The sequence below is a fragment of the Pan troglodytes genome, chromosome 6 (genome assembly GCF_028858775.2).
Source record: "Pan troglodytes isolate AG18354 chromosome 6, NHGRI_mPanTro3-v2.0_pri, whole genome shotgun sequence".
Classification (NCBI taxonomy): domain Eukaryota; kingdom Metazoa; phylum Chordata; class Mammalia; order Primates; family Hominidae; genus Pan; species Pan troglodytes.
Window position 1 is genome coordinate 75,423,536 of NC_072404.2, and position 15,746 is coordinate 75,439,281.

Below are 15,746 nucleotides of genomic sequence, written 5' to 3' on the forward strand. Positions count from 1 at the left end.
CCAAGAGGAGAGAAATGGAAGTGTCCTATTGTAAGCTTCTCTTATTCTAAGAAAAATGGATATTACTTAAGAATAAACTATGACAATTAAAGTTGCATACTATAAATTCTAACTCACTAAAATAACAAAACAGTGTGATAGCTAAAAAGCCAACAAAAGATATAAAGTAGAATCATAAAAAATTCTCAACTAATCAAAAGGAAGGAAGACAAACAGAGACATTTTAAAAAGAAACAAAGAAGATGAGACTAAAAGAAAGCAAAGACAACGGACTATAACCTAACTCGTTTTATCAATAATCACATTACATGTAAATGGTTTATACATCCCCAATTATGAGACAGAAATAGACTGATGAAAACAAGCAAGATCCAAATTTTGCTGCCTGTAAGAAATAATACTTTAGATATAAAGATGCAAATAGGTTAAAAGTAAAAGGATGGAATAAGATATACCATGCATGTATTACTCAAAAGAATGCTACATAAATAACAAAGTACATTTCACAGCCTGGAATATTAGCAGGGATAAGGAAGGCCATTTTACAAAGTGGTTAATTAATCAACAGGACGTAATAACCTTGAACATTTATGTATCTAACATAACACATAAAGCAAAAAGTGGTAAAATTGCAAAGAGAAACAGAACCACAACTGCAGCAGATTTCAATCCCCTCTCCCCCACAATTGATACAAGTGGGCACACAATCAACAAGGATATAGTACACCTGAACAACACAACCAACCAACTTGATCTCATTAACACTTATCAAACACTCCACCCAACCAGAGCAGAACAAGCCATCTTCTCAGGCATGCACAGAATTTTCCCAAGACAGATCCTGTTCTGAGCCATAAATTTAAGAGGTTCCATGTAGCATTCCAGACAAAAATTCACAGTCTAAATCTAATCATGAAGAAACATCAGGGAAACCTAAATTTAAAGACTTCTATAAAATCACTGGCCTGTATTCTTCAAATGTTATAATGGCACTGAGGAACAAATCCGTATTAAACAGACTTAAAAAGCATGAAAACTAAAGGCAATTAACAGTCCTAGACTGAATCTTCTACCAAAAATTAAAAATTGCTATAAAGGAAATTATTGGGAAATTGGCAAAACTGGAAAATGAACTATAGTTTAGATAAAAGTATTAAATCAATGATAAATTTCCTGAATTCAATTACTGTGCTATGGATATTTAATAGAATATTCTTGATTTTATGAGCTATAATCTAAAACTTTATAGGGTAAAGAGGCATGACACATTATACCCACTCTCAAATAGTTCAGAATATATATATATATAAATATATATATACACATACGTATATAGGCATATAAATGATTAATGTGGGAAAATGTTAAGAATGAAGTATCTGAACAAAAGGAAGTATCTGGGATTTCTTTGTAAAATCCTTGCAATTTTTCTGAAAATCTGAAATGATTTCAAAATAAAATGCTAAATAGAAAATAATGCTATCAAATATATATGTATATATTTGCTATTAAAAACATATATTATATGTATATATTTCCTATCATATATATCAAATATATTTCAAAACGACTCAGAAACCAACTTAAAGGGATTCTGTCTGGCCAAAGATGGAACCACTTAATTTTCAAAAAGAATCACAACTTCTATGTACTGAAATATTTACTATCTGTTTAAACCCATGAGCTCATGATGGTAACAAAACAAAATACCCTCCTGCTTAAAAGCCTACTCAATATTTTAGAAACTGTCTTTCCTGCATGAATTACATAAACAAATAGAGAATAGAAATTTATCTTTAGAAAAGTATTCTAGGCCAGCCGTGGTGGCTCATGCCTATAATCCCAACACTGGGAGGTTAAAGAAGAGGATCACTTGAGCCCAGTTCAAGACCAGCCTGGGCAACATAGAGAAACCTGTCTCTACTAAAAATAAAAAAATCCGCTGGGCATTGTGGCATATGACTATACTCCCAGCTACTTGGGAGGCTGAAGTGGGAGGATCACTTGAGCACAGGAGTTTGAGGCTGCAGTGAGCCATAAACGTGCCAGCCTGGGCGACAGAGTGAGACTCTGTCTCCAAAAAAAGAAAAGAAAAGTATTTTAGCCTTTTTTTTTTTTTTTTTTTTTTTGCGATGGTGTCTCGCTCTGTCACCCAGGCTGGACTGCAGTGATGCAATCTCGGCTCACTGCAACCTCCGCCTTCCAGGTTCAAGCGATTCTCCTGCCTCAGCCTCCCAAGTAGCTGGGATTACAGATGTACACCCCCACGCCCAGCTCATTTTTTCTGTATTTTTAGTAGAGACGGATTTAAACATGTTGGACAGGCTGGTCTCGAACTTCTGACCTCTGGTGATCTGTCTGCCTCTGCTTCTTAAAGTGGTAGGATTACAGGCATGAGCCACCGCGCCTGGTTTGCCAATTTTTTGACAACGTATCAATAACATTTACGATGGGCACGGCCTCAGTGTAGTGTGTCTACACAAGGTGGCCGGAAGAGAGAGGAATATGCAAACCAGGCTTGAAGATGAGTTAAATCAGAGCTTTTCATTCCACAAAAGAGAAATTTTAATGGGGTCAGAACATTGATCTTCTAATATTTGAAAGCCTGTTAACTAGGAGAGAGAGCGCAAACTATTTTGTTGTAGGAGGACCCACCCAGCTCTGACGGTTTAAAGCGTCATGAATGCGAATTTGAACTCCAGAAAAGCAGAGCTTCCTAACAATGGGACTTCCACAGCAATGGGATCTGCTTCCTCTTTCAGTTTGTGCCTTTTCTATGAGCGAGAGACTCCTAGGAAAACAGCAGCCCATTAGGAAAACGTGTGGGAACTCACTCGCGGGTTCTTTATTTTTTTTGAGATGGAGTTTTGCTCTTGTTGCCCAGGCTGGAGCACAATGGTGCGATCTTGGCTCCCTGCAACCTGCGCACTATGAGTTCAAGTGATTCTCCAGCGCCCTCTCCTGAGTAGCTGCGATTACAGGCATCCACCACCATGCCTGGCTAATTTTTTGTATTTTTAGTAGAGATGGGGTTTCACCATGTTGTCCAGGCTGGTCTCAAACTCCTGACCTCAAGTGATCCACCCACTTTGGCCTCCCAAAGTGCTGGGATTACAGGCATGAGCCACTGAGCCCAGCCGGGAACCCACGGGTTTTTTGGATGGTCTCTGAATGTCATGTAACTCTTTTATTTTTTATTAAAAAAAATTTTTTTTGACACAATATCTTGCTGTGTTGCCCAGACTGGAGTGCAGGGGCAAGATCATGGCTCACTGCAGCTTCTAACTCCTGGGCTCAAGTGATCTTCCTGTCACATGAGTCTCCCAAGTAGTTGGAACACAGGTGCCAGCCACCACACCTGGGTAATTTGGTTTGGTTTGGTTTTTTTAGAGATGGGCTCTTGCTATGTTGCCTATACTGGTCTTGAACTGCTGGCCTCAGGCAATCTTCCTCCCTTGGCCACCCAAAGTGCTGGGATTACAAGCATGAGCCACTGTGCACAGCTGAAATTTTTGACTTAGTCTTTTTGTACATGTGATATTTTATTCATAGAATCCATAAATGGAAGGGAAATTTCTGAGTTCAGAGCAATACATATGATACAAAACTTGATATACAGACTAGAGTTTCTTAGCCGAACTGGAGGGTCTGGCTTAGGTAATCCATGGATTCCCTGAAATTGGGGACACCATTGGAAATATGTGTGAGCTCAGGGGCAGTTTCCTATGATTTTTAGGCCTCAAAATGTCTCTTGGACTCAAAATTGCCTTAGGGCAGAGGACGTGTGTACCCCCAGTACAGAATCTCGGACAGTGAATGTGAGTAAACATTCGGCAGAAAAGCTCTGCCAAACTGAGTGCTCTCATGTGACTTTTTCATCAAGTCAGTATTCCTGGGATCTCTTGTACATGATAATCTCACTCTTGTACATGATAATCTCACTCTTGTACATGATAATCTCACTCTTAGAAGGTTTCATCGTTTCTGCTTACCCTAGTTTTCTTTCCCACTCTGTTCCCTCTCCCACCAGACTGGACTCTGAAATGGGCATGTACAGAGACGAAGAGACCCCAACATGCTTCAGGCTTTGAGTGGAGAGGAGAAAGCCTCTGCTGGGACAGGGAACAGAGGGATGTGGAGTCCCTGAAGATGCTTTTGGACAATGGTCTGAGGTTGGGACAGTGGCAGGAGATACCATTCACCCAGGATCTCCAGGACAAGAGATCAGAATGGCAGTTACAAGTGTTTTTTTTCAAACTGGTTGCCAGGTTGGCATGAGCCATGACATCAGAGATTCCGACCTTCCTGATTGGAGGGACCGGACTCCGTGGTGCCTGGAGATCAGTTGGACAACAGTATCTTCTCAGAGCTGTTCTCCACTCCTGACTTCTCCTAGGCTTGAGAATTGATAACATACTCTTCTGGATCCGAGCAGTGTCCAGAAGAAGGCCATGGACAGAACGGAGACTAGGTTCCGTAAGAGGGGACAGATTACGGCAAAGATCATGACCAGCCATCAACCGCACCCCCAGAATGAGCAGAGTCCCCAGCAGAGCACCTCGGGGTACCCCCTCCAGGAGGTGGTGGATGATGAAGCATTGGGACCATCAGGTGAGGGGACTGGTGGAAGAAGAGGTGGGATAGGATTGACTAAGACGAAGGAAGGGGGCCGGGTGCGGTGGCTCATGCCTGTAACCCCAGCACTTTGGGAGGCCAAGGCGGGCGGATCACCTGAGGTCAGGAGTTCAAGGCCAGCCTGGCCAATATGGTGAAACCCCATCTCTACTAAAAGTATAAAAATTAGCCAAGTGGTAGTGGTGCACACCTGTAATCCCAGCTACTCAGGAGGCTGAGACAGGAGAATCACTTGAGACTGGGAGGAAGAGGTTGCAGTGAGCTGAGATCACACTACTGCACTCCAGAAAAAAAAAAAGAAAAGAAAAGAAAAGAAGGGTCAGCGGTCAGGAAGGAGAACCTGAGGAGGCTGTGTGGGAAGAATGGAGAAATTCAGGCTGGGTGCGGTGGCTCACACCTGTAATCCCAGAACTTTGGGAGGCCAAGGCAGGCGGATCACTTGAGGCCAGGAGTTTGAGACCAGCCTGGCCAACATGGTGAAACCCTGTCTCTACTAAAAGTACACAATTGAGCTGGGCATTATGGCAGGCACCTGTAATCCCAGCTACCTGAGAGGCTGAGGCAGAAGAATAAATGGAATCCAGGAGATGGATGTTGCAGTGAGCTGAGATTGCACCACTACACTCCAGCCTGGGTGACAAAGCAAGATTCTGTGTCAAAACAAAACAAAACAAAAAAGGAGGGACTCAGAGAGCCAGGGACCAGGGAAGGACATGAAGCAGTGTTCGGAGGACAGAGAGAGAGAAGAATGGGGAGGGGAAGGAGCGGCACATGGGGTTGAGCAGAGGAGAAACTCAGAAAGATGGCTTAGAGAAGAAAGCAGTCTGCGAGTCTGGGGAGGATGGAGAGTGGTTTGGGGTTTGGGGTCGGGGTCTAAGGTGATCAGATGCAGAAGCATTACACGGTGGCCTGGTTTCTTTACTCAGCCCCTGGGGTAGATCCCAGCCCCCCATGTAGGTCCCTTGGCTGGAAAAGGAAGAGGGAGTGGTCAGATGAATCTGCGGAGGAGCCGGAGAAGGAGCTCGCCCCTGAGCCTGAGGAGACCGGGGTAGTGGAGACGATGTGTGGGCTCACGATGAAGCTGAAGCAACAGCGAGTGTCACCCATCCTCCCTGAGCACCACAAGGACTTCAACAGTCAGCTTGGTAGGAGGACACCCCAGAGAGCACCTCCAATCCTGTTCTTTCTAAAAAGAGGAAACTTCCAATAACCACACTTTTCCAATGGGAAAGATACGCCCCCAGTGGGTGAGCTCTCCACGCAGGAGGACTCAGAAGTGATCACTCATGAGGGACACTTAGGAGACGATAGAGGACTAGGCTAGACTTAATAAAGTTTGGCGCTTGGGATGAGAAAGCTTGGTTTCGGGCCAGGTGCAGTGGCTCACGCCTGAGATCCTAGCACGTTGGGAGGCTGAGGCAAGAGGATTGCTTGAGCTCAGGACTTTGAGGCTGCAGTGAGCTATGACTGCACCACTGCACTCCAGCCTGGGTGACAGAGCAAAACCCTGTGTCAAAAGAAAAACGAAGGCCGGGTGTGGTAGCTCATGCCTGTAATCCCATTACTTTGGGAGGCTGAGATGGGTGGATCACTTGAGGTCAGTTGTTCGAGACCAACCAGACCAATATAGCGAAACCTCATTTATACTAACAATACAAAAATTAGCCAGGCATGCCTGTTATCCCAGCTACTCAGGAGGCTGAGACAGGATAATCGCTTGAACCCAGGTGGAAGAGGTTGCTTTGAGCCAAGATAGCGCCACTGCATTCCACTCTGGGTGAGAGAGTAAGACGCTGTCTCAAAAAAAAAAAAAAAAAAAGAAGGAAGGAAGGGCCCAGAAGTCAGGAAGGAGCATGTGAGGAGGGTGTGTGGGAAGAATGGAGGTACTGAGGCAGGGTGCAGTGGCTCACACCTGTAATCCCAGCACTTTGGGAGGCCAGGCAGGCAGATCACTTGAGGCCAGGAGTTGGAGACCAGCCTGGCCAACATGGTGAAACCCTGTCTCTTCTAGAAGCACAAAAATGAGCTGGGCATTCTGGTGGGCACCTGTAATCCCAGCTACTTGGGAGGCTTAGGCAGGAGAATCACTGGAACCCAGGAGGCAGAGGTTGCAGTGAGCCAAGATCGCACCACTACACTCCAGCCTAGGCCACAAAGGAAGACTGTTTCTCAACAACAACAATAACAACAAAAAAAAAAAAAAAAAAAAAAAAAGGGACTCAGAGAGCCAGGGACCAGGGAAGGATATGAGGAAGTGTTCTGAGGACAGAGAAATGGGAGAATGGGGAGGAGAAGGAGCGGCACATGGAGCTCAGCAGAGGAGACAGACAGAAGGAAAGATGGCTTGGAGAAGCCAGCAGTCTGCGAGGCTGGGGAGGATGGAGAGTGGTTTGGGGTTTTGGGTCGGGCTCTAGTGTGATCAACTGCAGAAGCATTACACCGTGGCCTGGTTTCTTTACTCAGCCCCTGGGGTAGATCCCAGCCCCCCGCATAGGTCCTTTTGCTGGAAAAGGAAGATGGAGTGGTGGGACGAATCTGAGGAGTCGGAGGAGGAGCTACGGAAGGTGCTCGCCCCTGAGCCTGAGGAGATCTGGGTGGCGGAGATGCTGTGTGGCCTCAAGATGAAGCTGAAGAGACGGCGAGTGTCGCTTGTGCTCCCTGAGCACCACGAGGCCTTCAACAGGCTGCTTGGTAGGAGGACACCCCAGAGAGAACCTCCAATCCTGTTCTTTCCAAAAACAGGAAACTTCCAATAACCACACTTTTCCAATGGGAAAAATATGCCCCAGTGGGTGAGCTCTCCATGTGGGAGGAATGTGAAGTGATCACTCATGAGGGACACTTAGGAGATGATAAAGGATTAGGTCAACTTGATAAAGGTCAGCGCTTGGGATAAGAAAGCTTCGTTTCGGGCCAGGCGCGGTGGCTCCCGCCTGAGATCCCAGCACGTTGGGAGGCTGAGGCAAGATGATTGCTTGAACTCAGGACTTTGAGGCTGCAGTGAGCTATGACTACACCACTGCACTCCAGCCTGGGTGACAGAGCAAAACCCTGTCTCAAAAGAAAAACCAAGGCTGGGCACAGTAGCTCATGCATGTAATCCCAGCTACTCGGGAGGCTGAGACAGGAGAATTGCTTAAACCTGGGAGGCAGAGGTTGCAGTGAGCCAAGATCAGGCCACTGCATTCCAGCCTGGCCCACAGAGCAAGACTCTGTCTCAAAATAAATTAATAAATAAATAAAAATAAAAATCCAAGAAAAACAAAATCAATAAACAAAGAAAGTGGTTTCAGCTGTGCCCTCTGAAACTTAATGTCTCTTACTGACTTTTCTAAACCTAAGTGTCTCCATCCATAGTGGGGGATACCAAGGCCATGGTCACACCCTGATGTGACTGTCTCATGACGAAATGATGGGAATTCCTCTATGACTCTGCAGTGGTCCCTCCGTGTCTGCTGGAGGGGGTCCTGGCTGATTCCCAGCTCTACATCCTGTAGATTCTCACACCCAGGGCCTCCTTCGGCCTCTTCTCAGGGGAGTCTCAGAGCAGGAGCCTCTCTCCCTTGCCCAGTGAAAGTCATTCTCCCCTCTCCCATCCACCTCACCTGCGGCCACAATCCTGAGACTTCCCCCCGGGAGGCACACTTCTCCTCGCTGCCCTGCTGCTCCCACGGAAACCCTGTCCTGCTTCTCACACTGACATCTGCTCTCTAATCACAGAGGATCCTGTCATTAAAAGATTCCTGGCCTGGGACAAAGATCTGAGGGTGTCGGACAAGGTAAGGTTGTTCTCCATGTAACTGTTCCTGTTCCAACGCATGGCTGGGGGGGGGCGCAGCTTCCAAACCCACAGTTCTCCCTCCACCACCTCCCACCAGATGCTCCTACAGTCTTTTTTTTTTTTTTTTTTTTGTGAGACAGAGTCTTGCTCTGTTGCCCAGGCTGGAGGGCAGTGTCTCGATCTTGACTCACTGCAGCCGATGCCTCCCGGGTTCAAGCGATTCTCCTGCCTCAGCCTCCAAGCAGCTGGGATTACAGACATGAACCACCACGCCTGGCTAATTTTTGTGTTTTTAGTAGAAACGGGGTTTTGCCATGTTGGCCAGGTTGGTCCTGAACACCTGACCTCAGGCGATCCACCCGCCTTGGCCTCCCAAAGTGCTAAGATTATAGACGTCAGCCACTGTGCCCGACCAGCTCCCACAGTCTTGAGTCTTGGCACCCACAAATTTTTTTTTTGTGAGACAGAGTCTAGCTCTGCTCCCCAGGATGGAGTGCAGTGGCATGATCATAGCTCATTGCAGCCTCTAATTCCTGGGCTCAAGCAATCTTCTTTCCTCAGCCTCCTGAGGAGCTCGGAGTAGGCACATGCCACCATGCTCAACTAATTTTTGAAATGTTTGTAGAAACAGGGTCTCACTATGTTGCCCAGGTTGTTCTCCAACTGTTGGGCTCACATGATCCTCCTGTCTCCACCTCTCAAAGTACTGGGATCACAGGCTTGAGCCGCCACTCCCGGCTATTCTTGGTCTTTTTATGATTTGTCAGCATCTCCCTCAGGATTCTGCTGGTCTCTTGCAGAGTGAATGAGTGGCCCCTGCCTCTCCTATGGGTCCTTTGGGATCTGAGCTCTGGGCCACAGTCTGGCCACAGCCCTGAAGCTCCTGGCCCCTCTACTCTCAGCTCTTTGGGACAGTTCTCTGCCTGGCACACAAATGACCCTCCTGACACCAGCCGACCTAGACACACCCCCTCCAAAGATACCATCGGAGCCCACCATCCTGGGAGCATCACCCAAAACCCTTCCTCTGGCTTCTTGGGTTTGCATCCGACCTTCGAATACCCCTCCATCCCGCAATTTCCAAATGAGTACAGTCACCCCAACACTGAGGTCCCTTCTCTGATGGGCAGCCCCTCCCCAGACCCTCATTCCCCCTCTCCACAATCTTCCTCTTCCAAGATGTGACCTCCCCCTCTCTGTGTTCCTTTCTCTCCATCAGTATCTCCTGGCTATGGTCATAGCGTATTTCAGCCGGGCCGGCTTCCCCTCCTGGCTATACCAACGCATTCATTTCTTCCTGGCTCTGTGAGTGGTTTGCTGCCTCCTATCCGTCAATATCCAATGCCCTGGGACTGCGGGGGAAGTGGGATTCCAGCCTTTCATTTATTCTTTCACCTATTTGTCCTCTTTACTCTGTGTACAAAAAAGAGAGGATTATACTATCATAGACTGTTGTTTCTAAACAGAAACTCAGGCTGGGCACAGTGGCATATGCCTGTAATCCCAGCGCTTTGGGAGGCCGAGGCAGGCGGATCACCTGAGGTCAGCAGTTCGAGACCAGCCTGGCCAACATGGCCAAACCCCGTCTCTACTAAAAATAGAAAAATTAGCTGGGCATGGTGGAGTGCATCTGTAATCCCAGCTACTCGGGAGGCTGAGGCAAGAGAACCCTTTGAACCCAGGAGGTGGAGGTTGCAGTAAGCTAAGGTCGAGCCACCGCACTCCAGCCTGGGTGACAGAGTGAGACTTTTTCTCAAAAAAAAAAAAAAAAGCCAAAAAAACAAACTCCAATGCCAGTGTACAAATAAAAGAATAAAACAAAAGGAACCATAAACCGCTCCTAAGGGGAAAAGAAAAGGAGTGGAGGAGCGGACATGCCACTTCCTCCAGCAAGCAGACGTTTCTGGTTCTTCTCTCTCTCTCCTTCCCACATCAACCACAAACGCCATCGACCTCCTCTGGGTTCCCATGACAGAGGCCACAGTTCAGGTCCCCCTCGCATCACTCGAATCCACTGTCAAATGCTCCCCGCTGGGGTCTCCTGGAGTCTCTCCCCAAGCCAGGGGGCTTCCTAGTGCAGCCTGAACATCTTTCCAAAGCACGACAACCTCACTGCCCACCTGAACAACTTCCTTAGCTGATGCCTTTCTCTATCGAGGCCAGGGTCCACAGTGTCAATTCTACCCTCTCTACAATCTCTACAAGCACACTGGCTCGCCATCTTGGTATTTCCTGGCTCGGCTTCACTGCTCCTTCCAAATGCCCTCCACTTGACTTTGCATTTGTGTTTTCTGTCTGGGTGTCCCGCACACATGTGGCTCTGAAGGGAAGGACCCATTCCTTGAAGTCAGTTCACCCCACAGCCTCTGTGATGCCTTCCCTCATCTTCCAACTTCTGCATGCCCGTAGCTCTCTAGTTACATCCTGGACACTGGGATTAGGTCATCTGCCTTGATTACTCCCAGTCCCATTAGACTAGATGCCTGTAGAAGGCAGGGTCCTGGCAAAATATCAATGTATTCAATTTCTTTTATTTTTTTGAGACAGATTTGCCCTGTCCCCCAAGCTGGAGTGCAGTGGTGAGATCATAGCTCACCGCAGCCTCCATATCCTGGGCTCAAGCGATCCTCCCACCTCAGCTTCTTTATTAGCTCCGACTACAGGGCTGTGCCACCACACCTGGACAGTTTGTTTGTTTGTCTGTTTATTGAGACAGAGTCTTGCTCTGCCTCTCAGGCTGGAATGGAGTGGCCCAATCTCAACTCACTGCAACCTCCGCCTCCTGGGTTCACACAATTCTTATGCTTCAGCCTCCTGAGTAGCTAGGCCTAACGGGTGTGCCACCGCACCAGGCTGATTTTTGTATTTTTAGTAGAGATGGGGTTTCTCCGTGTTGACCAGGCTGGTCTCCAACTCCTGGTCTCAAGCGATCCACCTGCTTCAGCCTTCTAAAGTGCTGGGATTACAGGTATGAGCCACCGCGTCTGGCATATTTCTTCTATTTTTAATAGAGACGAGGGTCTTACTATGTTGCCCAGGCCCGTCTCAAACTCCTGGCCTCAAGTGATCCTCCTGCTTTGGCCTCCCAATGTGCTGGGATTCCAGGCGTAAGCCACCACTCTCGGCCACCAGTTGGGTTTTTGTCTCCATCCTGAAGGAGTGGGAGACGCCCTTGATCGGTCTCTGTCCAGCAGAGCCCTCCTGAGGAAGGCATGGCTCTCTGCAGGGTGGGTGCCAGTCCTGAGCTAGGGACGGTCCCTTACCTTCCTCTCTGGGAAGCTGACCTCAGCCGGAGGCCTCTCCTGGTGGTGCCCCTGAGCAGCAACCTGATTTCTGTCCTCAGCTACCTGGCCAATGACATGGAGGAGGACGACGAGGACTCCAAAGAAAACATCTTCCACTTCCTGTATGGGAAGACCCGCTCTCGCATACCCTTGCTCCGTAAGCGTCGGTTCCAGTTAGGCCGTTCCATGAACCCGAGGGCCAGGAAGAACCGCTCTCGCATACCCTTGCTCCGTAAGCGTCGGTTCCAGTTACGCCGTTGCATGAACCCGAGGGCCAGGAAGAACCGCTCTCAGATAGTCCTGTTCCAGAAACGTCGGTTCCACTTCTTCTGTTCCATGAGCGGCAGGGCTTGGGTTTCCCCGGAGGAGTTGGAGGAGGTGAGTGGGGCCTGGGGAGGTGGAGGAGGTGGGGAGGAATTGGGTGGGCTGGAGGCTGGATGAGGGGATTGAGGGGTAACCTGGCGAGTCCCCGTCTTCTCAAAGGGCGTTTGTTTTTCCAGATCCAGGCTTATGACCCAGAGCACTGGGTGTGGGCGCGAGATCGCGCTCGCCTTTCCTAGAGCTCCAGGGACCGTGGAGGCCTGAGGTCATCGGCCTGAGAGAAGGTACATCTGCATCCTCCAGGGTAAAGGCAGAATATTGGGGTCTATTTCGGACATCCGAAGAACCCAATTGCTTGATCCGGCTTCAAGCCTGGGCAACGTGGCGAGATCCCCTCTCCACAAAAATACAAAAATTAGCCAGGCGATGTGGGACGCATCTCTACTCCCAACTACTCAGGAGGCTGAGGCGGGAGGATCGCTGGAGCCTGGAAGGTCGGGGCCGCACGGAGCCCTGATCCTGCCACTGCACTCCAGTCTGGGCGACAGAGTGAGACCCTGCCTCAAAAATAATCATAAATACTGAGTTTGGGGAGGTTCATTATGATTGACGCACTTGAGTTACCGATTTGGGTCGAGGGTTCAGTGAAGCTTTGGTTTACATCTTGTGCAGCTAACCACACTGAGCACAGAGCATGAGACTTCATCATGAGGAGGTAGGATTAAGGATTAGGCTTCTGGACTCGTGGTTCATGATGTTGTCACATTACAAACACATCTAGCATGGTTACAAGTCTGGATCTTAAGTGACACAAAAGGCCCCAGCTGTGATGAAGTCCAAAGCCACATTCTCTGAGGGTGCCCTACTCCCTGGGCAGACCCACCCAAAGTCCTTGCTATGAAGCAGATCACTGGGGCTGACCTTGGGTGTATTAAGTGAGTTTTGGAGTCGTGGTCACCAAAGTGTGAGTTTCACAGTTGAACACGATGGTTCAGAAGCAGGGTATAGAATGAAAGGCAGCAGATAAAATTGCATTTCTCAATTGCTCTGAACTCTAGACTTGACATGAGACGTGAATAACCTTCCTGTCTAGAGAGCTGCCTCCTTGAAGTGTGACATTGTCTCTCTCACTTCCAGAACACCGGACCCAGGGGAGATGTGGATTTTCAGCAGGAACTTTATTCCAATGCTAATGGCAGACACCAGGAAGGAGGAGAGGAACCATTTGTGCACATCATCTAGAAGAACCTGGACCATTCTTGATGGAGCTCAATACAGTCATCACGTTGTCCTCCTAGGAGCAGGGGTGGGGGGAGGGGGGTGGGGTCCTTCTAGGAGTCCTTGGAGAAAAGTAAGAAACCAGGAGTGTTTCCAGTTCCACCCTTTCCTGCGGCACCACCACCCTTTTTATATTGCTGAATTCCAACCTCCCTGGGGCGGAACCTGGAGGTCCTATTTCTTACGGACTTGGTTGCCACAGTCCAGGAGCATTTGAAGGCACAATGCAGGGGCTCAGATTGGCACAGAATTCTTTTGTGAAATATCAGTGCCACAGATTGTAACAGATAGCTTCATGCACACTCTGCATTTTATTGGTTTGTTTGGGAAATGTTGGCCATTGAATTATTCATAGATTTATTTCAAATAGTTTGGAAATTGTTGTACTTTTGAAAACATGCTGTTCCTGTAGTTTTTTGATGAGAGTTATAGTTGTTATATATACATAAAGATAATTTTCTTTTCATTTTTAAGAGACAATTCTTTTTATCCTAAATATTTTATTATCTTTAAATTTGTTTCTGTATTATTATATGTGATCCTGAAGTGAGCACTCTTTTTATCTGTGATACTTCCATAATAATCTCTTCTATTTATAGCTATTGGTAGCTCCCCACCAGAAAAAAACATAATTCTGGTGATAGAAATTTTTATTTGCTGTTTAGGTTTGTGACTGAATTGTGAGAATTCAGTTGTGATTTTTAACATGTCTCAGATATATATACTAACACGTCTAATATATACTATCTATTTTATTGGTTTATTTTGAAAAACATGGATATAGAATTATTTAAATATTATTTTATTTATTGAAATATTTATTAAATATATTTATTTATTTAAATATTATTACTTTCAATATTATTTTAAATATTTTGGAAATACTGGTATTTTTGAATAGATGCTGTTTCTATAACGCTGTGTGATGGGTGTTATAACTGTTGTATACATATACATATAATTTTGTTTTCCTTTTTAAGAGAGGATTCTTTCCATCCTAAATCTTTTACCTTTCAATCTTTGTATCTATTATTACACGTGCTGCTGAAGGGAGCATGGTTTTTATCTATGATACTTAGTTAACATATATATTACATTTATAGCTATGTAGTAGTTCCCCTAAATTCTTGTAAAAATAAATTTTTATTTGATATTTCATATATGTTTGAAATGTGAGAATTCAGATGTAATTTTTTACCTTGTTTTGGCATGTTTGTATGTTACTTTAAAGAGGATGTGTGTTCTAAAGGAGGACACGAGCTGTGTGTTTTCAAGAGAACAATAGAGTGCGTCTCTTGGGGAAACATAATAAAAATGAACTTTTCTCACCTTCACAGCAATTGTGATCATATTGGTCTGGATTGATTATTTGCTGCCCAGTGATATTTTTCCTTAATGGGGTTGTGGTTATTTGAACATATTTATTGGCTCTGGAAGATAATCCTGTGCTGTTTTTTATGTAGAAAAAAACATAAGGCTGGGTGCAGTGCTCACACCTACAATCCCTGCAGTTTTGCAGGTCATGGCGGGAGGATCACCTGAAGCCAGGAGTTTGAGGCCAGCCTCAGCAACATAGCATCTACATCTATTTTTAATTTTTATTTTTTAAAGAAAAACAATTGAAGAGAAGGCTGATCCCAAGCTACAGGGTTTTTTGTTTGTTTGTTTGTTTGTTTTGGAGACAGAGTCTTGCTCTGTCTCCCAGGCTGGAGTGCAGTGGCACAACCTCGGCTCCCTGCAACTTTCACCTCTGGGTTCAAACAAATTCTCCTGCCTCAGCCTCCCAAGTAGCTGGGACTACACGCACCCGTCTGTACGTCCAACTAACTTTTGTAAAAATAGTAGAGACAAGGTTTCACCATGTTGGCCAGGCTGGTCTCGAACTCCTGACTTCAAGTGATCCACCCACCTCGGCCTCCCAAAGTGCTGGGATTACAGGCATGAGCTACTGCGCCCAGATGCCAAGCTAGAGTTTTAAGGCAGGAAATGAGAGAAAGATATTGAGAGAGGAAAACCAGGTGGTAAGAAAACTCTAAAGGTGGCCGGGCATGGTGGCTCACGCCCATGATCCCAGCAGGAGTTTGAGACCAGCCTGGCCAACATGGAGAAACCCTGTCTCTACTAAAAATACAAAAATTAGGCAGGCGTGGTGGTGCACGCCTATAATCCCAGCTATTTGGGAGGCTGAGGCAGGAGAATCACTAGCAGAGATTGTGTCTCCTCACCCCCTCTCAAAAAAAAAAAAAAAAGAAAGTTCCTGCAGCAGTTAAAGCTGTGAAAGACAGGCACTCTGCCATGCAATTCTTTGTGATTTTTCTCTTTTCTTTTTGGAGTTGGGGTCTTGCGCTGTCACCCAGACTGAGGTGCAGTGGTGTGGTCATAGCTCACTGCGGCCTCAGACTCAAGCTCAAGCGATCCTGTTACCTTGCCTTTCAAATTGCTGGGAT

At 46.7% G+C, this 15,746-nt stretch overlaps 2 protein-coding genes across 15 annotated transcripts in view; one reads left to right on the top strand and one right to left on the bottom strand.

Annotated features, from left to right (window-relative positions):
- Positions 1-15,746, bottom strand: part of LOC134810436 (putative postmeiotic segregation increased 2-like protein 3) — a 54,481-nt gene that overhangs the window by 16,340 nt on the left and 22,395 nt on the right. The window contains exon 10 of one of the 14 annotated variants that reach the window (XM_063814376.1): positions 12,000-12,089. The exons of 11 other annotated variants lie outside the window; for them this stretch is intronic. The gene's annotated coding sequence lies outside the window, so the exon portion shown is untranslated. Of the gene's footprint in view, positions 1-11,999; positions 12,090-12,114; positions 12,134-15,746 lie in introns of those variants that run through there. 2 more of the 14 variants (XM_063814375.1, XM_063814377.1) reach the window with 2 other exon arrangements.
- LOC100612319 (speedy protein E5-like) lies at positions 3,662-14,643 on the top strand. The gene is made up of 8 exons (XM_016958826.4): positions 3,662-4,611; positions 5,562-5,780; positions 7,099-7,326; positions 8,356-8,414; positions 9,636-9,721; positions 11,760-12,078; positions 12,201-12,305; positions 13,159-14,643. Exons 1-7 carry the CDS (start codon positions 4,452-4,454, stop codon positions 12,258-12,260), a joined length of 1,131 nt encoding a protein of 376 aa, XP_016814315.4. The 5' UTR covers positions 3,662-4,451; the 3' UTR covers positions 12,261-12,305; positions 13,159-14,643.

Coding starts and splice junctions, on each gene's coding strand:
- LOC100612319 (XM_016958826.4), top strand. CDS start 4,452: ATGGACAGAACGGAGACTAGGTTCCGTAAGAGGGGACAGATTACGGCA. Junction 7,327..8,355: donor GGCCTTCAACAGGCTGCTTG/GTAGGAGGACAC, acceptor CTCTAATCACAG/AGGATCCTGTCATTAAAAGA. Junction 12,079..12,200: donor CCCCGGAGGAGTTGGAGGAG/GTGAGTGGGGCC, acceptor TTGTTTTTCCAG/ATCCAGGCTTATGACCCAGA.